This window comes from Eucyclogobius newberryi, unplaced genomic scaffold (genome assembly GCF_026437365.1).
Source record: "Eucyclogobius newberryi isolate DKJ021-1_F unplaced genomic scaffold, fEucNew1.0.hap1 SCAF_2, whole genome shotgun sequence".
Classification (NCBI taxonomy): Eukaryota; Metazoa; Chordata; class Actinopteri; order Gobiiformes; family Gobiidae; genus Eucyclogobius; species Eucyclogobius newberryi.
The window spans coordinates 52,379,340-52,407,133 of NW_027315834.1; the positions used below are offsets into that span (position 1 = coordinate 52,379,340).

The 27,794-nt window shown below is 51.5% G+C and overlaps 2 protein-coding genes across 3 annotated transcripts; one reads left to right on the forward strand and one right to left on the reverse strand.

The window, feature by feature from the left end:
- Positions 1-327: 327 nt before the first annotated feature.
- Positions 328-18,939, reverse strand: ythdc1 (YTH N6-methyladenosine RNA binding protein C1). The gene is made up of 17 exons (XM_072453399.1): positions 18,766-18,939; positions 18,227-18,325; positions 14,579-14,796; positions 14,222-14,374; positions 13,461-13,620; positions 10,211-10,264; positions 10,043-10,137; positions 9,783-9,891; positions 9,338-9,455; positions 7,344-7,428; positions 7,093-7,247; positions 4,475-4,551; positions 3,714-3,750; positions 3,580-3,619; positions 1,325-1,390; positions 1,063-1,248; positions 328-854 (listed from the first exon to the last, which is right to left on the reverse strand). The coding sequence occupies exons 1-17, from the start codon at positions 18,791-18,793 to the stop codon at positions 657-659; spliced, it is 1,878 nt and encodes a 625-aa protein (XP_072309500.1). The 5' UTR covers positions 18,794-18,939; the 3' UTR covers positions 328-656.
- A 2,818-nt stretch (positions 18,940-21,757) lies between these two features.
- Positions 21,758-24,416, forward strand: ufc1 (ubiquitin-fold modifier conjugating enzyme 1). Of its 2 annotated transcripts, XM_072453405.1 has the most exons (3): positions 21,758-21,865; positions 22,843-23,093; positions 23,591-24,415. In XM_072453405.1, the coding sequence occupies exons 2-3, from the start codon at positions 22,845-22,847 to the stop codon at positions 23,867-23,869; spliced, it is 528 nt and encodes a 175-aa protein (XP_072309506.1). In that variant the 5' UTR covers positions 21,758-21,865; positions 22,843-22,844; the 3' UTR covers positions 23,870-24,415. The 2 variants fall into 2 exon arrangements, with proteins under 2 accessions (XP_072309506.1, XP_072309507.1); XM_072453406.1 differs by lacking the exon at positions 21,758-21,865 and having other exon boundaries at positions 23,591-24,416.
- Positions 24,417-27,794: the final 3,378 nt, after the last annotated feature.

Here is a 27,794-nt window from a genome sequence, read left to right on the forward strand (position 1 = left end):
AACCCTGCCCCTCCCCCTAACCCTGCCCCTCCCCCTAACCCTGCCCCTCCCCCTAACCCTGATCCTAACCCTGCCCCTCCCCCTAACCCTGCCCCTCCCCCTAACCCTGCCCCTGATCCTAACCCTGCCCCTCCCCCTAACCCTAACCCTGCCCCTGATCCTAACCCTGCCCCTCCCCCTAACCCTGCCCCTGATCCTAACCCTGCCCCTCCCCCTAACCCTAACCCTGCCCCTGATCCTAACCCTGCCCCTCCCCCTAACCCTAACCCTGCCCCTGATCCTAACCCTGCCCCTCCCCCTAACCCTGACCCTGATCCTAACCCTGACCCTGCCCCTACAGGAGCGACTGAGCTGAAGCTTCAGATGAAGGAGATTTAAACGTGATCTTAAGTCGACAGAACAAACCTTTTTACACATTTACATGAAGCAACTTGAAATATGAAGCTTCTGGAGCAGAATATTTATGAATGATGCGTTTGAAATGGAGAAAACTGCAGCTCTAGACTTTAGCAATTTGATTTGAACCAGTCTCAAACCCCAAAACCCTTTAGACAAATACAACCAGTGTTTAAGTTCATGTGTCGCTCTAGAGACCACGTCAACAGACTCCTCCTTTTCCCCTCTCTTCAGCCTCTGTTCCTCCCTCTCTCCTCTCCTCAGCGTCTGTACCTCCCTCTCTCCTTCTCTCTTTCCCTTTCTCCTCCTCCTCCTCCTCCAACTCCTCTCCTCTCTCTTTCTCTCTCTCTCCTGGACTCTCGTGGAGGTCTCTCCCTCTGTCGTTCTCTCTCTCTCCGGCTGCTGACCACAGCTTGTGTTCTCCGCAGGAAGTCGTCCACTCGCATGTCGTAATCGTGCTGAAAAACAAGAAAATAACTCATCATATTCATATGAGGTGTGGGAGGTGCCCTCCGGTGAGGTGTGGGAGGTGCCCTCCGGTGAGGTGTGGGAGGTGCCCTCCGGTGAGGTGTGGGAGGTGCCCTCCGGTGAGGTGTGGGAGGTGCCCTCCGGTGAGGTGTGGGAGGTGCCCGGTCCTTAGCCCCTCCTGCTGAAGGCGGGACTCACCGGGCTGGCGGTGAAGCTGCGGTGTCCTGTGGCTCGGCTCTTGTCCCTGAAGCGGTGGGTATCGTGGGGTTGTAGAGCCGGGTGGTGGTAAGCCTGGTGCGGAGGAGGCGGGGCGTGGCTGTGGTGGTGGTGGTGGTGGTAATACGGGGCGTGGTGAGGTGGAGGCTGCTCCACACCCGGGTACGCCTGAGAGAGAGAGAGAGAGGGAGCTTAGAACACACAATGTTCTAAAGACCATGTTCTAAAGCGATCAGAGACTCACCAGCGTCTGCCACGGAGCAGGAGGTCCAACACTGTGACTGTAATCCCTCATGTAGTCGCCATACGACTGAGGAGCACACGGGTATGAGGCCGAGCGCGCGGGCGCAGGGCCGAGCGCGCGGGCGCAGGGCCGAGCGCGCGGGCGCAGGGCCGAGCGCGCGGGCGCGCGGGCGCAGGACCGAGCGCGCGGGCGCGCGGGCGCAGGACCGAGCGCGCGGGCGCGCGGGCACAGGACCGAGCGCGCGGGCGCGCGGGCACAGGACCGAGCGCCCGGGCGCGCGGGCACAGGACCGAGCGCCCGGGCGCGCGGGCACAGGACCGAGCGCCCGGGCGCGCGGGCACAGGACCGAGCGCCCGAGCGCGCGGGCGGGCACAGGACCGAGCGCCCGAGCGCGCGGGCGGGCACAGGACCGAGCGCCCGAGCGCGCGGGCGGGCACAGGACCGAGCGACCGAGCGCCCGAGCGCGCGGGCACAGGACCGAGCGCCCGAGCGCCCGAGCGCGCGGGCACAGGACCGAGCGCCCGAGCGCGCGGGCACAGGACCGAGCGCCCGAGCGCGCGGGCACAGGACCGAGCGCCCGAGCGCGCGGGCACAGGACCGAGCGCCCGAGCGCGCGGGCGGGCACAGGACCGAGCGCCCGAGCGCGCGGGCGGGCACAGGACCGAGCGCCCGAGCGCGCGGGCGGGCACAGGACCGAGCGCCCGAGCGCGCGGGCACAGGACCGAGCGCCCGAGCGCGCGGGCACAGGACCGAGCGCCCGAGCGCGCGGGCACAGGACCGAGCGCCCGAGCGCGCGGGCACAGGACCGAGCGCCCGAGCGCGCGGGCACAGGACCGAGCGCGCGCGGGCACAGGACCGAGCGCGCGCGGGCACAGGACCGAGCGCGCGCGGGCACAGGACCGAGCGCGCGCGGGCACAGGACCGAGCGCGCGCGGGCACAGGACCGAGCGCGCGCGGGCACAGGACCGAGCGCGCGCGGGCACAGGACCGAGCGCGCGCGGGCACAGGACCGAACGCGCGCGGGCACAGGACCGAACGCGCGCGGGCACAGGACCGAACGCGCGCGGGCACAGGACCGAACGCGCGCGGGCACAGGACCGAACGCGCGCGGGCACATGACCGAACGCGCGCGGGCACATGACCGAACGCGCGCGGGCACATGACCGAACGCGCGCGGGCACATGACCGAACGCGCGCGGGCACATGACCGAACGCGCGCGGGCACATGACCGAACGCGCGCGGGCACATGACCGAACGCGCGCGGGCACATGACCGAACGCGCGCGGGCACATGACCGAACGCGCGCGGGCACATGACCGAACGCGCGCGGGCACATGACCGAACGCGCGCGGGCACATGACCGAACGCGCGCGGGCACATGACCGAACGCGCGCGGGCACATGACCGAACGCGCGCGGGCACATGACCGAACGCGCGCGGGCACATGACCGAACGCGCGCGGGCACATGACCGAACGCGCGCGGGCACATGACCGAACGCGCGCGGGCACATGACCGAACGCGCGCGGGCACATGACCGAACGCGCGCGGGCACATGACCGAACGCGCGCGGGCACATGACCGAACGCGCGCGGGCACATGACCGAACGCGCGCGGGCACATGACCGAACGCGCGCGGGCACATGACCGAACGCGCGCGGGCACATGACCGAACGCGCGCGGGCACATGACCGAACGCGCGGGTATATGACCGAACGCGCGGGTATATGACCGAACGCGCGGGTATATGACCGAACGCGCGGGTATATGACCGAACGCGCGGGTATATGACCGAACGCGCGGGTATATGACCGAACGCGCGGGTATATGACCGAACGCGCGGGTATATGACCGAACGCGCGGGTATATGACCGAACGCGCGGGTATATGACCGAACGCGCGGGTATATGACCGAACACGCGGGTATATGACCGAACACGCGGGTATATGACCGAACACGCGGGTATATGACCGAACACGCGGGTATATGACCGAACACGCGGGTATATGACCGAACACGCGGGTATATGACCGAACACGCGGGTATATGACTGAACACACGCGGGTATATGACCGAACGCGCGGGTATATGACCGAACGCGCGGGTATATGACCGAACACGCGGGTATATGACCGAACACACGCGGGTATATGACTGAACACACGCGGGTATATGACTGAACACGCGGGTATATGACTGAACACGCGGGTATATGACTGAACACGCGGGTATAGACCGACTAGAACAGACTCACCCCGTTCATGAACACGTCACGACGAACTCCAGAAAACCTCCTGAAAAACACAAACAGAATTAGCAACGCTCGACCCCGAGGTCGTCAGGGCCGCTCAAAGCCGAGCTCAGGGGTCAGAGGTGTTAGTCTCTCACCTGTCCACGGGCTGGTTCCTCAGGTCCTGGATAAAACCTACAACACAACACAAGGATAAGATTCCAGACCAAAGCAGCATCAGGATCAGGTCTAGACCAGGTCTAGACCAGGTCTAGTCCAGGTCTAGTCCAGGTCTAGTCCAGGTCTAGTCCAGGTCTAGTCCAGGTCTAGTCCAGGTCTAGTCCAGGTCTAGTCCAGGTCTAGTCCAGGTCTAGTCCAGGTCTAGTCCAGGTCTAGTCCAGGTCTAGTCCAGGTCTAGTCCAGCTTCAGTCGGTCCCAGTTCAGTTTTAGCTTAGACTGAATTATTCTTTTTAATCCTGAGGCTGATCTCAGCGACCCGGAAGAGTCATGTGACTGTTCTGACCAATTAGACCAAGAGCGGTTCGAGCTTTAGTTTCAGCTGCAGTCCTGGTTTAGTCCCGGTTTAGTCCCGGTTTAGTCCCGGTTTAGTCCCGGTTTAGTCCCGGTTTAGTCCCGGGTTAGACCCGGGTTAGTCCCGGGTTAGACCCGGTTTAGTCCCGGTTTAGTCCCGGTTTAGTCCCGGTTTAGTCCCGGTTTAGTCCCGGTTTAGTCCCGGTTTAGTCCCGGTTTAGACCCGGTTTAGACCCGGTTTAGACCCGGTTTAGACCCGGTTTAGACCCGGTTTAGACCCGGTTTAGACCCCGTTTAGACCCCGTTTAGACCCCGTTTAGACCCCGTTTAGACCCGGTTTAGTCCCGGTTTAGTCCCGGTTTAGTCCCGGTTTAGACACGGTTTGGACCTGTTCTGGAGTAGTCCGGGCCACAGTCTGAGCGCGGTCTCTTTCTTCCGTGGAGGTCGTACTCTTCGGGCCGACGCCTGGAACACAGCACTGTCAAATATTGCAAAAGTACTTCATAGTTATTACAAAAGTGCTACAGAAGTACTCATGGGTAAAGTACTACAGGTAAAGTACTATAGAAATACACAGGGATGAAGTCATGTTGAAGTTCAAAACTCGAGTGATGGAGCAGAGATTAGATTTACCTCACTTAAAGCTGCACTGTGTAACCCCTCCTCCTCCTGGTCTGTGAGGACCTGACCTGCTCCTCCTGGTCTGTGAGGACCTGACCTGCTCCTCCTGGTCTGTGAGGACCTGACCTGCTCCTCCTGGTCTGTGAGGACCTGACCTGCTCCTCCTGGTCTGTGAGGACCTGACCTGCTCCTCCTGGTCTGTGAGGACCTGACCTGCTCCTCCTGGTCTGTGAGGACCTGCTCCTCCTGGTCTGTGAGGACTTGCTCCTCCTGGTCTGTGAGGACCTGCTCCTCCTGGTCTGTGAGGACTTGCTCCTCCTGGTCTGTGAGGACCTGCTCCTCCTGGTCTATGAGGACCTGCTCCTCCTGGTCTGTGAGGACCTGCTCCTCCTGGTCTGTGAGGACCTGCTCCTCCTGGTCTGTGAGGACCTGACCTGCTCCTCCTGGTCTGTGAGGACCTGACCTGCTCCTCCTGGTCTGTGAGGTCGCTCACTACCTTTACATTCACAACAGGAAAACAGGACAACTACCATGCCTGCGGCCCCCGCACCCCGCGCCCGTGCGGCCCCCGCACCCCGCGCCCGTGCGGCCCCCGCACCCCGCGCTCGTGCGGCCCCCACAGTGTATGTAAAGGTAGTGAGTGATAACTGAACATTAAACACTCAAATACTTTAGTCTGCAGAGCATAAGACCTGAGGCTAGAATCATGACATGATGTTGTTCCTGTGCATGTGACACTCACGCTCCAATAATACTAATGATAATAATAATGATGATAATGTGGTGTGTGACATACTCACGCTCATCCTTCTGGCTCTAATATTATTCATATTCATAATAATAATGTGGTGTGTGACATACCGCTTGGTGGAAACAGCCTTTATAAAAACAGTTCAGTCTATTATTGCCTTTTCATTGGCTGTGAGCAGCTCTGCTCTGATTGGCTGAGACTCAGGTGAAGATGCCCCGGCCACACACCCAAACTCAGTCCTGATTGGCCTGTGAGAGCCGAGGGGCGGGGCTTAAGAGTTCAAACCTGACCCTGAGATCCAGTCCAGTCCTGCCCGAGTCCCAAACCAGGACCACAAAAGTCCATTTGATGCCAATAATTCCACGATGTTTTACTGTGAATGTCCTGGTGTATCTGTGACAGTCCTGAGCTTTTACTGTGAAAGGGCTCAAAGGGAAGTCCATTAAAAGGCCCAAACTTCACCTTTAGTTTCTGTAAGAGAAGACTTCACAAGTTTAATGAGCACAGCTGGTCCTGCTTTACCGCCACCGAGCTAACCACGAGCTAAAGGCCAACAAGCTAACCACGAGCTAAAGGCCAACAAGCTAACCACGAGCTAAAGGCCAACAAGCTAACCACGAGCTAAAGGCCAACAAGCTAACCACGAGCTAAAGGCCAACAAGCTAACCACGAGCTAAAGGCCAACAAGCTAACCACGAGCTAAAGGCCAACAAGCTAACCACGAGCTAAAGGCCAACAAGCTAACCACGAGCTAAAGGCCAACAAGCTAACCACGAGCTAAAGGCCAACAAGCTAACCACGAGCTAACCACGAGCTAAAAGGCCAACATGCTAACCACGAGCTAAAGGCCAACAAGCTAAGCACGAGCTAACCACAAGCTAAAGGCCAACAAGCTAACCACGAGCTAAAGGCCAACAAGCTAACCATGAGCTAAAGGCCAGCGAGCTAACCAAAAGCTAACTAGCACTGTGCTACCAGCCACTGAGCTAACCACCATGCTAATGCTACAGCTAAAGCGCACAGCAGGTACAGATCTATTCTAGCTCCTTAAAAGTTTGGCATTTGGTCCTCAAGCTTAACTAAATAAATGATTCCTAAACTTTAACCTAATCCTAACCCAGTTCCACTCACAAATATGATAAACATATATATTTGCACATCAAAATTGTACAATATAGTAGAATTCCAAATTACGGCACTTGTCCCGCTGCTCTTCCTGACCCCTGACCCCTGACCCTGAGGCTCGGTGGTTTAACACATTTAGCTTTACTGTAAAAGAAAAGCCAAAGTGATTTCAGGAATGCTACGTTCTGTTCTATCACTTTGAAACACTTCAACAACCGACTTTGAGCAAATATTTGACAGTTTAACCCAGGAACATAAGTCAAGAGCGAGCGCGTCCGAGCGCGCTCGTCCGAGCGCCTGCACTATCCGTCCCCACTGAGTTTCCACAGAACTGTAGTGACGCGGATCAGGCACAGCTCCACACACCGCTGTAGCCTCGAGCTGGCATGGCGCTTCGTTAGGCAAGCCCAGGTGTATTTTGGGAAATCCACAGAAAAATGTATCCTTTAAGGAAAAAGTCCAAAGTCCGCAGCAGGTGGCGCTGTGGCGCGAGCAGCTGATTGGCTAACCTTCCCGGCTCTCTGATTGGTGGGCGTCCTCGAGGGCGGGGCTCAGACGGTGTACGACGTTTGTGACGAATCCGGCGAGCTACGCTGTGCACATCCACGCTGTCGTCCAATGGGAAGAGAGCACAAAGCTGTCCCCCGGTATCGGGCTGGATCTCCTGCAATGAGAAGGAAACGGGCCTGAAACAGGGCCTGACAAGGGGCCCTCTGACAAGGGGCCCTCTGACACGGGCTGAAACAGGTGTAAAGCTGACCTGTCCGTCTCGTCCGATCTTCACGGGCTTGTGTTCGTTCCAGGGGTTGAGCAGGTGCGTGGTCTTGGTGAACGGCAGCTCTCGCCTGAAACACAGGCTCATGTTAAAACAGCAGCTGCAACGTCACAACCAGAACCAGAACCAGAACCAGGTTCATTGCCATTTGTCAATAAACAAAATTCACAGACATGAGAACTTGTCCTGATGATGAACATTGAACACTGAAAACTAAACGGCATGAAATGTAAATCATAAAATATAACGTTAAGTGCAATAGAAGTGACAGTGAGTGAAGATGCTTAAGAAGTGTTCATGAGTCCAACTGAGGGGAGTGGCCTCCTGCCTGAGGGGAGTGGCCTCCTGCCTGAGGGGAGTGGCCTCCTGCCTGAGGGGAGTGGCCTCCTGCAGAGATGGAAGTCTGCGGCTGATCACCTTCTCATCAGAGGGCGCTGTAGTCTCTGTTTGTCCCTGGCTGTGACTCCAGCGTACCACATGGTGATGGAGGTGGTGATGGAGGAGGTGATGGAAGAGGTGATGGAGGAGGTGAAGGGGATGGAAGGGGTGATGAGGTGATATGGAGGTGGTGATGGCGGTGGTGATGGAGGTGGTGATGGCGGTGGTGATGGCGGTGGTGATGGCGGTGGTGATGGCGGTGGTGATGGCGGTGGTGATGGCGGTGGTGATGGCGGTGGTGATGGCGGTGGTGATGGCGGTGGTGATGGCGGTGGTGATGGCGGTGGTGATGGCGGTGGTGATGGCGGTGGTGATGGCGGTGGTGATGGCGGTGGTGATGGCGGTGGTGATGGAGGAGGTGGTGATGGAGGAGGTGGTGATGGCGGTGGTGATGGAGGAGGTGATGAGGTGATGGAGGTGGTGATGGCGGTGGTGATGGCGGTGGTGATGGAGGAGGTGATGAGGTGGAGGTGATGGAGGTGGTGATGGAGGTGGTGATGGAGGTGGTGATGGAGGTGGTGATGGAGGTGGTGATGAGGAGGAGGTGGTGATGGAGGTGGTGAGGAGGAGGTGATGGAAGGGGTGATGGAAGGGGTGATGAGGTGATGAAGGTGGTGATATGGACGTGGTGATGAGGAGGTGGTGATGGAGGTGATGAGGAGGAGGTGATGGAGGTGGTGATGGAGGTGGTGATGGAGGTGGTGATGGAGGTGGTGATGGAGGTGGTGATGGAGGTGGTGATGAGGAGGAGGTGGTGAGGAGGGGGTGATGGAAGGGGTGATGGAAGGGGTGATGGAAGGGGTGATGGAAGGGGTGATGAGGTGATGAAGGTGGTGATATGGACGTGGTGATGAGGAGGTGGTGATGGAGGTGATATGGAGGTGGTGATGGAGGTGATATGGAGGTGGTGATGAGGAGGTGATGGCGGTGGTGATGGAGGAGGTGAAGGTGATGGCGGTGGTGATGAGGAAGTGGTGATGGAGGAAGTGGTGATGGAGGAAGTGGTGATGGAGGAAGTGGTGATGGAGGAAGTGGTGATGGAGGAAGAGGTGATGGCGGTGGTGATGGAGGACGTGTAGCATCTCGTGTACCCTCTCGTGTACCCTCTTGGGCAAGACATTAGTCCGGCCACGCCCACATGGAATATAAAATATATAACATGCCACGCCCACATAAAATATAGCAAGCCACACCCACATGACATGTATAGAATATGTAGCAGAGCAAGTGTCTTTTGTTTGGATTGTGTGTCATCTGTGTCTGCATCAGTCACTTACAGGTAAGAGGCCCTGTAATAACTACCAGAACCCGACACCTGACTCCGACACCTGACCCCGACACCTGACCCCGACACCTGACCCCGTCCCCTGACCCAGACACCTGACCCCGTCCCCTGACCCAGACACCTGACCCCGTCCCCTGACCCAGACACCTGACCCCGTCCCCAGACACCTGACCCCGTCCCCCGACACCTGACCCCGACACCTGACCCCGTCCCCAGACACCTGACCCCGTCCTTCGACCCCTGACCCCGGCCTCACCTGCAGAGCCAGTCGATCTTGAAGACTCCTCCCAACATCTTGGCGTTCATTCCTGCTGGAAGAACCCAGTGAATAGGTGAACCTCCATGTTGAGACTCAGAGGCCAAACGAGCGAAACCTGGAACAACACAAGACCAAGATTTAGATCAAATAAGACCAAGGAACAAGAAAGGAGGAAGGAGCCAGCAGGTAGGACGCAGCAGGTAGGAGGCAGCAGGTAGGAGGCAGCAGGTAAGACGCAGCAGGTAGGAGCCAGCCGGTAGGAGCCAGCCGGTAGGAGCCAGCCGGTAGAAGACAGCAGGTAGGAGAAAGCAGGTAGGACGCAGCAGGTAGGAGACAGCAGGTAGGACGCAGCAGGTAGGAGACAGCAGGTAGGAGGCAGCAGGTAGGAGACAGCAGGTAGGACGCAGCAGGTAGGACGCAGCAGGTAGGATGTAGGTCTTACCTTGGAACATTCCGCTCTCTCTCACCGAGAAAACCAGGATGACACTTCGAGCCGAACGAAACGCAGCGTTCAACTTCTTCTCATTCACCGGCAGAGTCGACCACACCCCCTGAGGGACAAACACAGTCTAAACCAGGACTAAAGAGTCCAAACCAGGACTAAAGAGTCTAAACCAGGACTAGACCAGGACTAACGAGTCTAAACCAGGACTAAAGAGTCTAAACCAGGACTAAAGAGTCTAAACCAGGACTAAGTGGTACCTTGGCTTTGGCGAGGGACACGTTCTCATGGTTGTTGCTTTTGATGAGGAAGAATCGTGCGTCTCTCAGAATGTACCGCAGTTTACTGGTCGGATCTGTGGAGAAACACTTGCTGTAGTGGGCCAAAACAACACAAAGTGTAACTGACTGTTTAAGATCTGATCTTACTCTCTCGAACGGCTCGAACTGAAGACGACAACTTGTCACGCCTTTTCTCTGACCCTGCAAACACAACACACATTCAGACTCCTCAGATTGGGTCTGATCCAGCTGTAGACTGGGTCTGATCCAGCTGTAGACTGGGTCTGATCCAGCTGTAGACTGGGTCTGATCCAGCTGTAGACTGGGTCTGATCCAGCTGTAGACTGGGTCTGATCCAGCTGTAGACTGGGTCTGATCCAGCTGTAGACTGGGTCTGATCCAGCTGTAGACTGGGTCTGATCCAGCTGTAGAATGGGTCTGATCCAGCTGTAGACTGGGTCTGATCCAGCTGTAGAATGGGTCTGATCCAGCTGTAGAATGGGTCTGATCCAGCTGTAGAATGGGTCTGATCCAGCTGTAGAATGGGTCTGATCCAGCTGTAGAATGGGTCTGATCCAGCTGTAGAATGGGTCTGATCCAGCTGTAGAATGGGTCTGATCCAGCTGTAGAATGGGTCTGATCCAGCTGTAGAATGGGTCTGATCCAGCTGTAGAATGGGTCTGATCCAGCTGTAGAATGGGTCTGATCCAGCTGTAGAATGGGTCTGATCCAGCTGTAGAATGGGTCTGATCCAGCTGTAGAATGGGTCTGATCCAGCTGTAGAATGGGTCTGATCCAGCTGTAGAATGGGTCTGATCCAGCTGTAGAATGGGTCTGATCCAGCTGTAGAATGGGTCTGATCCAGCTGTAGAATGGGTCTGATCCAGCTGTAGAATGGGTCTGATCCAGCTGTAGAATGGGTCTGATCCAGCTGTAGAATGGGTCTGATCCAGCTGTAGAATGGGTCTGATCCAGCTGTAGAATGGGTCTGATCCAGCTGTAGAATGGGTCTGATCCAGCTGTAGAATGGGTCTGATCCAGCTGTAGAATGGGTCTGATCCAGCTGTAGAATGGGTCTGATCCAGCTGTAGAATGGGTCTGATCCAGCTGTAGAATGGGTCTGATCCAGCTGTAGAATGGGTCTGATCCAGCTGTAGAATGGGTCTGATCCAGCTGTAGAATGGGTCTGATCCAGCTGTAGAATGGGTCTGATCCAGCTGTAGAATGGGTCTGATCCAGCTGTAGAATGGGTCTGATCCAGCTGTAGAATGGGTCTGATCCAGCTGTAGAATGGGTCTGATCCAGCTGTAGAATGGGTCTGATCCAGCTGTAGAATGGGTCTGATCCAGCTGTAGAATGGGTCTGATCCAGCTGTAGAATGGGTCTGATCCAGCTGTAGAATGGGTCTGATCCAGCTGTAGAATGGGTCTGATCCAGCTGTAGAATGGGTCTGATCCAGCTGTAGAATGGGTCTGATCCAGCTGTAGAATGGGTCTGATCCAGCTGTAGAATGGGTCTGATCCAGCTGTAGAATGGGTCTGATCCAGCTGTAGAATGGGTCTGATCCAGCTGTAGAATGGGTCTGATCCAGCTGTAGAATGGGTCTGATCCAGCTGTAGAATGGGTCTGATCCAGCTGTAGAATGGGTCTGATCCAGCTGTAGAATGGGTCTGATCCAGCTGTAGAATGGGTCTGATCCAGCTGTAGAATGGGTCTGATCCAGCTGTAGAATGGGTCTGATCCAGCTGTAGAATGGGTCTGATCCAGCTGTAGAATGGGTCTGATCCAGCTGTAGAATGGGTCTGATCCAGCTGTAGAATGGGTCTGATCCAGCTGTAGAATGGGTCTGATCCAGCTGTAGAATGGGTCTGATCCAGCTGTAGAATGGGTCTGATCCAGCTGTAGAATGGGTCTGATCCAGCTGTAGAATGGGTCTGATCCAGCTGTAGAATGGGTCTGATCCAGCTGTAGAATGGGTCTGATCCAGCTGTAGAATGGGTCTGATCCAGCTGTAGAATGGGTCTGATCCAGCTGTAGAATGGGTCTGATCCAGCTGTAGAATGGGTCTGATCCAGCTGTAGAATGGGTCTGATCCAGCTGTAGAATGGGTCTGATCCAGCTGTAGAATGGGTCTGATCCAGCTGTAGAATGGGTCTGATCCAGCTGTAGAATGGGTCTGATCCAGCTGTAGAATGGGTCTGATCCAGCTGTAGAATGGGTCTGATCCAGCTGTAGAATGGGTCTGATCCAGCTGTAGAATGGGTCTGATCCAGCTGTAGAATGGGTCTGATCCAGCTGTAGAATGGGTCTGATCCAGCTGTAGAATGGGTCTGATCCAGCTGTAGAATGGGTCTGATCCAGCTGTAGAATGGGTCTGATCCAGCTGTAGAATGGGTCTGATCCAGCTGTAGAATGGGTCTGATCCAGCTGTAGAATGGGTCTGATCCAGCTGTAGAATGGGTCTGATCCAGCTGTAGAATGGGTCTGATCCAGCTGTAGAATGGGTCTGATCCAGCTGTAGAATGGGTCTGATCCAGCTGTAGAATGGGTCTGATCCAGCTGTAGAATGGGTCTGATCCAGCTGTAGAATGGGTCTGATCCAGCTGTAGAATGGGTCTGATCCAGCTGTAGAATGGGTCTGATCCAGCTGTAGAATGGGTCTGATCCAGCTGTAGAATGGGTCTGATCCAGCTGTAGAATGGGTCTGATCCAGCTGTAGAATGGGTCTGATCCAGCTGTAGAATGGGTCTGATCCAGCTGTAGAATGGGTCTGATCCAGCTGTAGAATGGGTCTGATCCAGCTGTAGAATGGGTCTGATCCAGCTGTAGAATGGGTCTGATCCAGCTGTAGAATGGGTCTGATCCAGCTGTAGAATGGGTCTGATCCAGCTGTAGAATGGGTCTGATCCAGCTGTAGAATGGGTCTGATCCAGCTGTAGAATGGGTCTGATCCAGCTGTAGAATGGGTCTGATCCAGCTGTAGAATGGGTCTGATCCAGCTGTAGAATGGGTCTGATCCAGCTGTAGAATGGGTCTGATCCAGCTGTAGAATGGGTCTGATCCAGCTGTAGAATGGGTCTGATCCAGCTGTAGAATGGGTCTGATCCAGCTGTAGAATGGGTCTGATCCAGCTGTAGAATGGGTCTGATCCAGCTGTAGAATGGGTCTGATCCAGCTGTAGAATGGGTCTGATCCAGCTGTAGAATGGGTCTGATCCAGCTGTAGAATGGGTCTGATCCAGCTGTAGAATGGGTCTGATCCAGCTGTAGAATGGGTCTGATCCAGCTGTAGAATGGGTCTGATCCAGCTGTAGAATGGGTCTGATCCAGCTGTAGAATGGGTCTGATCCAGCTGTAGAATGGGTCTGATCCAGCTGTAGAATGGGTCTGATCCGTACCTGACTCGGACTCGCTGAAACTGACAGAGCTGTGAGAATCTCCGGCTTCACTTCGCGTGTCATAGTTTGTGTCTCTTCGGTCGTAGTCGTCGTCATCATCGTCATCGTCTTCCTCCTTCTCTCCTTCCTCTTCCTCCTCTTCCTCCTCCATCACCTCCTCCTGAAGAACACATCCAGAACACTTAAACATCCAGAACACTTAAACATCCAGAACACTTAAACATCCAGAACACTTAAACATCCAGAACACTTAAACATCCAGAACACTTAAACATCCAGAACACTTATGTTTACATGCAGTCATTATTCAAGTAGCAGAGGATCATGGGAAAATTACTACAGGAAGTGTGTAGAATAACCAAACGTATAGAATATATCAGCTTAATACCAGTTATTGGCCAAAGCTATTCCAATAACAGTGTTCTCGCTGGGTTGAGGTTGAAGGATGGAGGTGAGACAGACCGTGCAGGCGCTGGCACCGAACTATGGCGTTCGCTCGCATGGTCGAGTGCCGTAGGCGGCGCGAGCGAAAAGTACTACTGCGCTCGCGCAGCGATCGTAATACCTGGAGCAGCACCGCCGTGCTCCGGCCGGGCACTGCCCAAAACCCCTCAGCGAGAACACTGTAACATCAGTATTGGTCTGATATGTTCATATCGGTGCATCACTCAAATCCACTTTGGCCCCCGGACGTCACCGGGTTATTGGCTGCACGTAAACACTTTGACCACGTTATTGTTTTAGTTCCTGTGAGGGCTCACCTCCTCCTCCTCCTCCTCCTCTTCATCTTCATTCTCCTCCTCTTCCTCTCCATTGGCCGAAGAACTTCCCGCCTCAGAGCCATACTCTTCATCTGATTGGTGCTCATTGTGGCGAGGGGGGGGGCTTGGCCGCCGCTCTTCACGACGCATTTTCTACAAAAAGAATCAGTGTTTAAAACGTTGTAAACACTGGAGGCAAAACAAAGATTTCAAGTCTTTATGACAAAAGAAACTATTAATACAACTACAATAAAACTATAAATATAATTTAGTGGTAAAGTGAGTAATATATATGTAGAAAAAATGTGTGAGTCTGTTTTTAACCCTTTGACCTCCCTCGGGAGGAGTCCTCGTTACCTGTTCTAGGCTCCGCCCCCTGCGGCTCCGTAGTTTCCGGTCGTCGTATTCGTCATGGCGATAGCTGCTGGGGGTGTGTCCAGTCCGGGGAGACCCCACCTTCTTGGAGCAGGCCGCTCTCTTACTGGAGGAGGAAGACGAGGGGGCGTGTCCTGAGCGAGGCCTCTTTACGTCCACCGGGTCAGAGCGGTCAGAGCGGTCAGACTTGCGCTTCACTCCTGAAACATTGCAGCGTTTCGTTATTTCGTTCCTTGTTGAAGTAGAATTAAAGGCGCCTCCAGGTGGTGCCATGAAGAACAGTGTTCTCCCTGGACTGCTCCACGACCCGACCCAGCCAGCCCGACCAAGCCCCTAGAGCCAATCCTTATCCCGAAGTTACGTATCTGACTTGCCGACTTCCCTCATCTGCCTCGTCCTTACAAACCTGAGGCTGTTCACCTGGAGACAAATGCAGTATTTCATACCCTTCTTGTCTCTGTTGTTCTTGTATTATAACTAGTATAAATGCAGTATTTAATACTGTGTAAATGCAGTATTTAATAGTGTATAAACAGGCTGAGAAATAGATTTTCAAAGTTAGGGGACAGGGGGGCCCCCTATCTAAAAAGTTAGGGACCCCCCAGCAATTTCAGGGGCCCACAAGCGCGCGCGGCGTCATAAGAACAAGATAAATGTGTTGTTTTAAACCTGGTTATTAGCATGTAAAACAATTGAAAGTACTTTTATCTTTTATTTGATATGAAGAGCACAGTTTAATTCAATATAATAATGTTTCTTACACAAAAAATACTGTTTACAGCATTTGACACTAGGAGATCTTGTGGAATATATGAAATCACAGCCTACAAAATAAACTACTAACATATTTACATTATATACATATAAACATTGCCCCGATGCTAACAGCTCCAAAGGGCGGGGCCCTTGGGGCCCTTGGATAATTCCACATTGACACAGCTTTTGTTGCAAACAACTTTAAAAAGACTGAATAGACTGAGGAGAGATTGACGCCGCCGACATAGAAATCACTTTTGGGGCAAAATTAGAGCGAGCATTTCCGAGGACACATGAACGTGACGAGAGCGCAGCGGCCAATCAGATGCCGCTTTCATCGAAATTAGATCACGGACACCACTCGGCCAATGAGAAGCGAGAAGACTGTGAAGTGGCATGTCTGTCAAAACCAAACTTAAGCGATGAAAATGCCCCAAATATGAACAAATTACTAGTTAAATCTTGATTTTTTTCGAGGAATTTAGTTACAGGGGCCCGGGGCCCCTCCTAATTCAAACCCAAGGACCGCCGGAGATTTGAGGGCCTAAGGGCCCCCCGTCTATTTTGCAGCCTAAAAATGCAGTATTTCGTGGTGTACATGCAGTATTTCGTGGTGTATAAGTGCAGTATTTCGTGGTGTATAAGTGCAGTATTTTGTGGTGTATAAGTGTAGTATTTCAGGGTGTAAAAATGCAGTATTTCGAAATGCAGTATTTCGTGGTGTATAAATGCAGTATTTCGTGGTGTATAAATGCAGTATTTCGTGGTGTATAAATGCAGTATTTCGTGGTGTATAAATGCAGTATTCGTGGTGTATAAATGCAGTATTCGTGGTGTATAAATGCAGTATTCATGGTGTATACATGCAGTATTTCTTGTGTATACATGCAGTATTTCTTGTGTATAAATGCAGTATTTCTTGTGTATAAATGCAGTATTTCTTGTGTATAAATGCAGTATTTCTTGTGTATAAATGCAGTATTTCTTGTGTATAAATGCAGTATTTCGTGGTGTATACATGCAGTATTTCGTGGTGTATAATTGCAGTATTTCGTGGTGTATAAATGCAGTATTTCGTGGTGTATAAATGCAGTATTTCGTGGTGTATACATGCAGTATTTCGTGGTGTATACATGCAGTATTTCGTGGTGTATACATGCAGTATTTCGTGGTGTATACATGCACTATTTCGTGGTGTATAAATGCACTATTTCGTGGTGTATAAATGCACTATTTCGTGGTGTATAAATGCAGTATTTCGTGGTGTATACATGCACTATTTCGTGGTGTATACATGCAGTATTTCGTGGTGTATACATGCACTATTTCGTGGTGTATACATGCAGTATTTCGTGGTGTATACATGCAGTATTTCGTGGTGTATACATGCAGTATTTCGTGGTGTATACATGCAGTATTTCGTGGTGTATACATGCAGTATTTCGTGGTGTATACATGCAGTATTTCGTGGTGTATACATGCAGTATTTCGTGGTGTATACATGCAGTATTTCGTGGTGTATAAATGCAGTATTTCGTGGTGTATACATGCAGTATTTCGTGGTGTATACATGCACTATTTCGTGGTGTATAAATGCACTATTTCGTGGTGTATAAATGCACTATTTCGTGGTGTATAAATACACTATTTCGTGGTGTATAAATACACTATTTCGTGGTGTATAAATGCACTATTTCGTGGTGTATACATGCAGTATTTCGTGGTGTATACATGCAGTATTTCGTGGTGTATACATGCAGTATTTCGTGGTGTATACATGCAGTATTTCGTGGTGTATACATGCAGTATTTCGTGGTGTATACATGCAGTATTTCGTGGTGTATACATGCAGTATTTCGTGGTGTATACATGCAGTATTTCGTGGTGTATACATGCAGTATTTCGTGGTGTATAAATGCAGTATTTCGTGGTGTATACATGCAGTATTTCGTGGTGTATACACGCAGTATTTCGTGGTGTATAAATGCAGTATTTCGTGGTGTATACATGCAGTATTTCGTGGTGTATACATGCAGTATTTCGTGGTGTATACATGCAGTATTTCGTGGTGTATACATGCAGTATTTCGTGGTGTATACATGCAGTATTTCGTGGTGTATACATGCAGTATTTCGTGGTGTATACATGCAGTATTTCGTGGTGTATACATGCAGTATTTCGTGGTGTATACATGCAGTATTTCGTGGTGTATACATGCAGTATTTCGTGGTGTATACATGCAGTATTTCGTGGTGTATACATGCAGTATTTCGTGGTGTATACATGCAGTATTTCGTGGTGTATACATGCAGTATTTCGTGGTGTATACATGCAGTATTTCGTGGTGTATACATGCAGTATTTCGTGGTGTATACATGCAGTATTTCGTGGTGTATACATGCAGTATTTCGTGGTGTATACATGCAGTATTTCGTGGTGTATACATGCAGTATTTCGTGGTGTATACATGCAGTATTTCGTGGTGTATACATGCAGTATTTCGTGGTGTATACATGCAGTATTTCGTGGTGTATACATGCAGTATTTCGTGGTGTATACATGCAGTATTTCGTGGTGTATACATGCAGTATTTCGTGGTGTATACATGCAGTATTTCGTGGTGTATACATGCAGTATTTCGTGGTGTATAAATGCAGTATTTCGTGGTGTATACATGCAGTATTTCGTGGTGTATACATGCAGTATTTCGTGGTGTATACATGCAGTATTTCGTGGTGTATACATGCAGTATTTCGTGGTGTATACATGCAGTATTTCGTGGTGTATAAATGCAGTATTTCGTGGTGTATACATGCAGTATTTCGTGGTGTATACATGCAGTATTTCGTGGTGTATACATGCAGTATTTCGCACCCTTCTTGTCCGTGATCTCGGTCTCTGTGTTGGTGAACAGTTCATCGTCTTGATCCGGAGCTTCAGTTAAAATGTCTTCCAGAACATTCAGCTCTCCATCTGCAACAAAACAATATTTAGTTTGATTTATGAGCAGGAAACATGAGCATCTGAACCTGAAGTGTAAAGCGGGACACGGTCTTAGATTAGCCCAGAGTAGATGGAACATTATTAGTGCTTTCGTTTGGTTTAAAGCCTTTTCTTTTGCTTCAGAAACAAAGCTTCTTTCTCACAATGACATCGTGTTTTAGCGTTTCATAAATGAATGAAAATGCACAAAGTGGAGCCGACACAAAGGCAGAGAAAATACTTTCTCATTTTAAATCAGTTTTCTTTACATTTTGATCACAAATCATTTTAAAGCCTCATGTCCAGATTCATGACGTGCCGGGTCTAAATCACGGAGATAAATCAGTTTATAACAGATACATGCTGCAGACGGGAGCTAGCACATGCTAACACATGCTAACACACGCCAACAAAGCTGTGACGGGCTTTACCCTTGTCCTCGCGCCGCTCTGACGTCATGTTCCCACCGCTTGGTTCGGTTCTAGCGCGTGCGGCGCAAATCCAAAAATAACTATTTTAATTTCGCCAAATACAGCGAAAGATTTCACCAAAACCCGCAGAAACTGGACAGACTCCGCCGCAGTCACAAAATGGCGGTGACTGTTTACGACGTAAGGCGGAAGTGGCTCCCCCCTCCGGCCTGCGCGCGCAACTACAACGAGATGCATCCACGAGATGTCCACGTACCCTTTATAATATAAAAAAGGATCCACGCCCCCTTTTATGATAAAAAAAGTATCCACGCCTCCTTTTAAGATAAAGTATCCACGCCCCTTTTAAGATTAAAAAGGATACACACGCACACACATACGTTGTTGTTGTTGTTGTTGTTGTTGTTGTTGTTGTTGTTGTTGTTGTTGGTATAGAAGTGTTAAATCACCGCCAGACTTTATTCCTGACTTGTTCCTCTGCGTTTATGTTCCATGGGATCAAAGCAGAAAGGAATTTAATGCACACGCATTCTTTTGGGTAACCATAGTTACCCTAGGGTAAATACCTTAGAGTAACTATGGGGTTAGGGTAACTATGGGGTAACTATGGTCTAGCCCTGAACCTCACCGCACGTCACTGGTTACAACATGTGATATCATAGACCCATGGTTACAACATGTGATATCATAGACCCATGGTTACAACATGTGATATCAAAGACCCATGGTTACAACATGTGATATCATAGACCCATGGTTACAACATGTGATATCATAGACCCATGGTTACAACATGTGATATCATAGACCCATGGTTACAACATGTGATATCATAGACCCATGATTACAACATGTGATATCAAAGACCCATGGTTACAACATGTGATATCATAGACCCATGGTTACAACATGTGATATCATAGACCCATGGTTACAACATGTGATATCAAAGACCCATGGTTACAACATGTGATATCATAGACCCATGGTTACAACATGTGATATCATAGACCCATGGTTACAACATGTGATATCATAGACCCATGGTTACGACATGTGATATCATAGACCCATGGTTACAACATGTGATATCATAGACCCATGGTTACAACATGTGATATCAAAGACCCATGGTTACAACATGTGATATCATAGACCCATGGTTACAACATGTGATATCATAGACCCATGGTTACAACATGTGATATCAAAGACCCATGGTTACAACATGTGATATCAAAGACCCATGGTTACAACATGTGATATCATAGACCCATGGTTACAACATGTGATATCATAGACCCATGGTTACAACATGTGATATCAAAGACCCATGGTTACAACATGTGATATCAAAGACCCATGGTTACAACATGTGATATCATAGACCCATGGTTACAACATGTAATATCATAGACCCATGGTTACAACATGTGATATCAAAGACCCATGGTTACAACATGTGATATCATAGACCCATGGTTACAACATGTGATATCATAGACCCATGGTTACAACATGTGATATCATAGACCCATGGTTACAACATGTGATATCAAAGACCCATGGTTACAACATGTGATATCATAGACCCATGGTTACAACATGTGATATCATAGACCCATGGTTACAACATGTGATATCATAGACCCATGGTTACAACATGTGATATCATAGACCCATGGTTACAACATGTGATATCATAGACCCATGGTTACGACATGTGATATCATAGACCCATGGTTACGACATGTGATATCATAGACCCATGGTTACAACATGTGATATCAAAGACCCATGGTTACAACATGTGATATCATAGACCCATGGTTACAACATGTGATATCATAGACCCATGGTTACAACATGTGATATCATAGACCCATGGTTACAACATGTGATATCATAGACCCATGGTTACAACATGTGATATCATAGACCCATGGTTACAACATGTGATATCAAAGACCCATGGTTACAACATGTGATATCAAAGACCCATGGTTACAACATGTGATATCATAGACCCATGGTTACAACATGTGATATCATAGACCCATGGTTACAACATGTGACATCATAGACCCATGGTTACAACATGTGATATCATAGACCCATGGTTACAACATGTGATATCATAGACCCATGGTTACAACATGTGATATCATAGACCCATGGTTACAACATGTGATATCATAGACCCATGGTTATGATAGTTGGTTAGAACATTCATCATGTTGTACCGCGTGTCGCCGATAGGGCTCGCGGTTGACTGGAGCCTGATCAGAACTACTGAGAGATGAAAGAAGAGAAGAAGAAAGAGGGTGTGGTCACACAGTTCTAGGTCAGAGGTCAGAGTTCTTTAGGGTTTGCTGGTGCAGGTTGATTTCCTGGTTTAAGACTATTTTAAGAGTTTATATTTATGAATATGACATTTGCCAGAATGATCACATGGTTTATGACGGAACGTTTCCTGTTGTAACTCTGTCACGTCACGAACATCCCGGAAGTACACGTCACAACTCCAGAGCCGGCACGAGCGGCGTAGATCCAGGACCAAAACCCTAACCAGGTCTAAACCAGGACTAAACCGGGTCTAAACCGGGTCTAAACCAGGACCAGAAGAGGGTCTGGACCAGGTCTACACGCTGAGGACTGGACCGAGCCTAAACCAGGTCTAAACCGGGACTAAACCGGGTCTAAACCAGGCCTAAACCAGGACTAAACCGGGACTAAACCGGGACTAAACCGGGACTAAACCGGGTCTAAACCAGGTCTAAACCGGGTCTAAACCAGGTCTAAACCGGGTCTAAACCAGGACCAGAAGAGGGTCTGGACCAGGTCTACACGCTGAGGACTGGACCGAGCCTAAACCAGGACTAAACCGGGACTAAACCGGGACTAAACCGGGTCTAAACCGGGTCTAAACCAGGACTAAACCGGGACTAAACCGGGACTAAACCGGGTCTAAACCGGGTCTAAACCGGGACTAAACCAGGTCTAAACCAGGACTAAACCGGGTCTAAACCGGGTCTAAACCGGGTCTAAACCGGGTCTAAACCGGGTCTAAACCAGGTCTAAACCAGGAGCCCAGACTCAGGTTGGTGTTGGTTTCTTCAGACTTCAGCCTGGGCCGTTTTTCATTAAAGCTGCACCGTGTAACTTCTACACGTGTAACTTCTGCGCGTGTAACTTCTGCACTGTTTGTCTCCATGGAGATATTGTTGTCCTGTGACTGGTCAGATCTATGGCGAGGCGAGACGTCAGAATGTGGTTTGTATAAAGTTAGCACAGCGTTGGTTTGTGTGATCACCGTTTCCATGGGAACACAGGCCAGTTCAGTCAAACCACGTGACAACATAAACGCATGTCATTGGCTGTCAACAACAATCAATAATGGGAGCACAATAAACAATAAATACAATATTGACATGTTTTCCATTTATTTTGTCAGTTTAAATAATTAAACTAAGATAAATAACTCAACCAGAGGAAAAAGTAGAACTAAACCTCAAAAGAAACAATTATATTATATTATTATATTAATAAAAGTCCAATTTTGACCAAAGTCGGTCAAATGTGTCCATTTCCACTTTAAGTCCTAATGTGTTCCATTTGCCTGATGTCTGTCCCGCTCATGGTCCAGGACAGGTGATGGTGCTTTGCCTCATGGTCCAGGACAGGTGATGGTGCTTTGCCTCATGGTCCAGGACAGGTGATGGTGCTACAATACAAATGTCAGTTATAAAGGTCATAACTTTAATGATTCTTTCAACATGTCAAAGCTTTTCATATGTTTCTGGTGAAAAACCTCCAGACCTTTTAGTACTCTAGACCGTTGAGTACTCTAGACCGTTGAGTACTCCAGACCGCGAGTACTCCAGACCGCGAGTACTCTAGACCGTTGAGTACTCCAGACCGTTGAGTACTCTAGACCGTTGAGTACTCTAGACCGTTGAGTACTCCAGACCGCGAGTACTCCAGACCGCGAGTACTCCAGACCGCGAGTCTCAGGTCAGTTCTATGTTTATATTTATTACAAAGTGTGTGACGTGTTGTTGTGTGTTGTTGTTGCAGTCATGTGTGACGAGGCCACGCGTCGTGTGGTGGCTCAGATTCCGCTCCTAAAGACCCCTGCGGGCCCCCGGGAGCCTGCACTGTGGCCCTCTCGCCTGAAGGAGGAGTATGGAGCTCTGATAAAGGCTGTGGAGCTGAACAAAGCCTCAGACTCAGACTGGTTCCGTCTGGAGGCCAATGCAGACGGGACTCGCTGGAGCGGAGTCTGCTGGTTCATCCACGAGCTGCTGACGTACGAGCTGCAGCTGGAGGTGCAGCCACTTCTCCTTCTGTCCATCATTCTATATCTATACATCTCTATATCTATACATCTCTATATCTATACATCTCTATATATATCTATCTATATATGGATCTATCTCTATCTCTATCTCAGGGTAAACCAGAATATTTAAACTACTTTATGTCTTTATGACACAACAACCCAAAAGCAGAAGAATTCCCTTTTCTTTTTTAAATTCATAAAAAAGATTCAGTTGTATCATGTGAGTAAGCCCCGCCCACCGGACGGCTTTAGAGCCCAAGCCGGGTATCCAACCCTAACCCACCTCCTGCCCTCAGAGCTGGTGGGCACCTCCTCTTGTCCTCTGAGCAAGCGGTTCTCCTTAGGGTCTTCTCTTGTGAAGCTGATGTTCAAGTCCACATTGATGTGCTCTGGGCGGGGCTTCAGCTCTGGGCGGAGCTTCTGGGGGCGGAGCAGGCGGAGGCGGCAGGGGGTGGTACTTCATGTTTGTTTTGTGCTTGGCAGGTGCAGCTCACTGTCACTTACCCCACCACTGCTCCTGACCTGATCCTGCCGGAGCTGGAGGGTAAAACTGCAAAGATGTTTTCAGGAGGAAGGATTTGTCTGACGGAGCATTTCCAGCCGCTCTGGGCCCGGAACCAGCCGCGCTTCGGCATCGCTCACGCTCTGGCCCTGGGGCTGGGGCCCTGGCTCGCTGTGGAGGGGCCCGACCTGCTGAGCAAGGGCCTCATCGCACACAAAGAGGGCTCAGCCAACGCACACAAGGACCAGACGCACAACTGAGACACGCAACTGAGACACAAGGACGAGACACACAAGGACAGGAGGCACAACTGAGACACACAAGGCCCCTGACAGGTTCTGGCTCCCAAAGTGTCTGGCTCTTGGGCTCCAGGAGGACTTTAGCTCAGGGGGAGGAGCCTCCACAGCACAGCCAGATGATTGGACGAGAGAGAACACAGACTCAGGCCAAAACAAGAGACAAAAATCAGAAACACAAAAGAATCATTTTTCTCAAACTCTGATGCTAACGACTATGTGGAGCCTTAGCAACACAAAGCTAGCAAAGCACGTTAGCAACACAAAGCTAGCGTAGCACGTTAGCAACAGCTGTTTCCTGTTTATCGCACTCGCTTTGTCAAGAGCCACAATCTGATCTTTCCAGGTCATAAATCGTCTGACATGATCCAAAGCCAAAGCATGAGACACGCCCCTCACACACACTAGCTTTAGCCACGCCCCTCACACACACTAGCTTTAGCCACGCCCCTCACACACACTAGCTTTAGCCACGCCCCTCACACACACTAGCTTTAGCCACGCCCCTCACACACACTAGCTTTAGCCACGCCCCTCACACACACTAGCTTTAGCCACGCCCCTCACACACACTAGCTTTAGCCACGCCCCTCACACACACTAGCTTTAGCCACGCCCCTCACACGCACTAGCTTTAGCCACGCCCCTCACACGCACTAGCTTTAGCCACGCCCCTCACACGCACTAGCTTTAGCCACGCCCCTCACACACACTAGCTTTAGCCACGCCCCTCACACACACTAGCTTTAGCCACGCCCCTCACACGCACTAGCTTTAGCCACGCCCCTCACACACACTAGCTTTAGCCACGCCCCTCACACGCACTAGCTTTAGCCACGCCCCTCACACGCACTAGCTTTAGCCACGCCCCTCACACACACTAGCTTTAGCCACGCCCCTCACACGCACTAGCTTTAGCCACGCCCCTCACACGCACTAGCTTTAGCCACGCCCCTCACACGCACTAGCTTTAGCCACGCCCCTCACACGCACTAGCTTTAGCCACGCCCCTCACACGCACTAGCTTTAGCCACGCCCCTCACACGCACTAGCTTTAGCCACGCCCCTCACACGCACTAGCTTTAGCCACGCCCCTCACACGCACTAGCTTTAGCCACGCCCCTCACACGCACTAGCTTTAGCCACGCCCCTCACACGCACTAGCTTTAGCCACGCCCCTCACACGCACTAGCTTTAGCCACGCCCCTCACATGCAGAGATCGACCTCAGGATTAGAAATCAACATGAGTTGTGTTTGTGTGACTCTGTGGAGCTAGAACCTGAGCAGGACGCGGACTCCAAGCCCACTGGTCCGATGGTTCACAAGTCCCAATTTTGAATAAAGGGTCTACGCCTAAATAAAATTAATGTTAATTCTACAGCCTGCGCAGAACAGATATATATTATATATATTATATATATATTATTATATATATATATATTATTATATATATTATATATATAATATATGTCTATGTCCATCGCGCTCTTATTTCCGTGTTTCTCGGTATCGGTAAACTGAGTTAAACTGAGTTAAACTGAGTTAAACTGAGTTAAACTGGGTTAAACTGAGTTAAACTGGGTTTAACTGGGTTTAACTGGGTTTAACTGGGTTTAACTGGGTTTAACATTCACATTGTGATTTCATTCATGACGTTTTGAGTCTCTTATTGAAGCTAACAAACAGTGGTATAGAACGGACTTGTATAAGGACACGCCTGGAGGAGTGTGGGAGGAGTGTGGGAGGAGTGTGGGAGGAGTGTGGGAGGAGTGTGGGAGGAGTGTGGGAGGAGCTCTATAATCATGTTTATCTACAATAATCAAGAAGAAGTGTTTTTAAAGTTCCACATTTGAATTCTGTTTAAACTGATCATTAAAACTCTGCCTGTGTTTCTGTGTCGCCTTCAATCTGTTCAGGACCTCAGGACTAGGACCTCATGGCCACAGGGGAGTGTCATAGGCCACAGGGGGCAGTCATAGGCCACAGGGGGCACTCAAAGGCCACAGGGGGCACTCATAGGGTCACAGGGGGCAGTCATAGGCCACAGGGGGCAGTCACAGGGCCACAGGGGGCAGTCATAGGCCACAGGGGGCAGTCATAGGCCACAGGGGGCAGTTATAAGCCCACAGGGGGCAGTCATAGGCCACAGGGGGCTGTCATAGGCCACAGGGGGCAGTCATAGGCCACAGGGGGCAGTCATAGGCCACAGGGGGCACTCATAGGCCACAGGGGGCACTCATGGGGTCACAGGGGGCAGTCATAGGCCACAGGGGGCACTCATAAGGTCACAGGGGGCAGTCATAGGCCCAAAGGGGGCAGTCATAGGCCACAGGGGGCAGTCATAGGCCACAGGGGGCACTCAAAGGCCACAGGGGGCACTCATAGGGTCACAGGGGGCAGTCATAGGCCACAGGGGGCACTCATAGGGTCACAGGGGACAGTCATAGGGCCACAGGGGGCAGTCATAGGCCACAGGGGGCAGTCATAGGCCAAAGGGGCCAGTCACAGGGCCACAGGGGGCAGTCATAGGGCCACAGGGGGCAGTCATAGGCCACAGGGGCCAGTCCTAGGCCCACAGGGGGCAGTCATAGGCCACATGGGATACTCATAGGGCCACAGGGGGCAGTCATAGGCCACAGGGGGCAGTCATAGGCCACAGGGGCCAGTCACAGGGGGCAGTCATAGGCCACAGGGGGCAGTCATAGGCCACAGGGGCCAGTCATAGGGCCACAGGGGGCTGTCATAGGCCACAGGGGGCAGTCATAGGCCAAAGGGGCCAGTCATAGGCCACAGGGGGCAGTCTTAGGCCACAAGGGGCACTCATAGGCCACAGGGGGCACTCATAGGGTCACAGGGCGCAGTCATAGGCCACAGGGGGCACTCATAGGGTCACAAGGGGCAGTCATAGGCCACAGGGGGCAGTCCTAGGCCACAGGGGGCAGTCACAGGGCCACAGGGTGCAGTCATAGGCCACAGGGGGCAGTCATAGGGCCACAGGGGGCAGTCATAGGCCCACAGGGGGCAGTCATAGGCCACAGGGGGCAGTCAGAGGCCACAGGGGGCAGTCATAGGCCCACAGGGGGCAGTCATAGGCCACAGGGGCCAGTCAGAGGCCCACAGGGGGCAGTCATAGGCCCACAGGGGGCAGTCATAGGCCACATGGGGCACTCATAGGGCCACAGGGGGCAGTCATAGAACACATGGGGAAGTCATAGGCCACAGGGGGCAGTCATAGGCCACAGGGGGCACTCATAAGGTCACAGGGGGCAGTCGAAGGCCCACAGGGGGCAGTCATAGGCCACTAAGGGCACTCATAGGGCCACAGGGGGCAGTCATAGGCCACAGGGGGAAGTCACAGGGCCACAGGGGGCAGTCATTGGCCACAGGGGGCAGTCAGAGGGCCACAGGGGGCAGTCATAGGCCACAGGGGGCAGTCATAGGCCCACAGGGGGCAGTCATAGGACACAGGGGCCAGTCATAGGCCCACAGGGGGCAGTCATAGGCCACTAAGGGCACTCATAGGGCCACAGGGGGCAGTCATAGGCCACAGGGGGCAGTCAATAGGCCACAGGGGCCAGTCACAGGGCCCAGGGGGCAGTCATAGGCCACTAAGGGCACTCATAGGGCCACAGAGGGCAGTCATAGGCCACAGGGGGCAGTCAATAGGCCACAGGGGCCAGTCACAGGGCCCAGGGGGCAGTCATAGGCCACAATGGTCAGTCACAGGGCCACAGGGGGCAGTCATAGGCCACAGGGGGCAGTCACAGGGCCACAGGGGGCAGTCATAGGGCCACAGGGGGCAGTCATAGGCCACAGGGGGCAGTCACAAGCCCACAGGGGGCAGTCATAGGCCCACAGGGGGCAGTCATAGGCAACAAGGGGCAGTCA

What these genes read in the sequence shown, in the direction of transcription:
- ythdc1 (XM_072453399.1), bottom strand. Translation starts at nt 18,793, where the DNA reads ATGACGTCAGAGCGGCGCGAGGACAAGG. An exon ending in AGGAGGAGGAGGAGGAGGAG is followed by an intron (nt 13,621 to 14,221) that starts GTGAGCCCTCAC and finishes TGTGTTCTTCAG; the next exon opens with GAGGAGGTGATGGAGGAGGA. An exon ending in CTGCTCCGTGGCAGACGCTG is followed by an intron (nt 1,249 to 1,324) that starts GTGAGTCTCTGA and finishes TCTCTCTCTCAG; the next exon opens with GCGTACCCGGGTGTGGAGCA.
- ufc1 (XM_072453405.1), top strand. Translation starts at nt 22,845, where the DNA reads ATGTGTGACGAGGCCACGCGTCGTGTGGTGGCTCAGATTCCGCTCCTA. An exon ending in CGTACGAGCTGCAGCTGGAG is followed by an intron (nt 23,094 to 23,590) that starts GTGCAGCCACTT and finishes TGTGCTTGGCAG; the next exon opens with GTGCAGCTCACTGTCACTTA.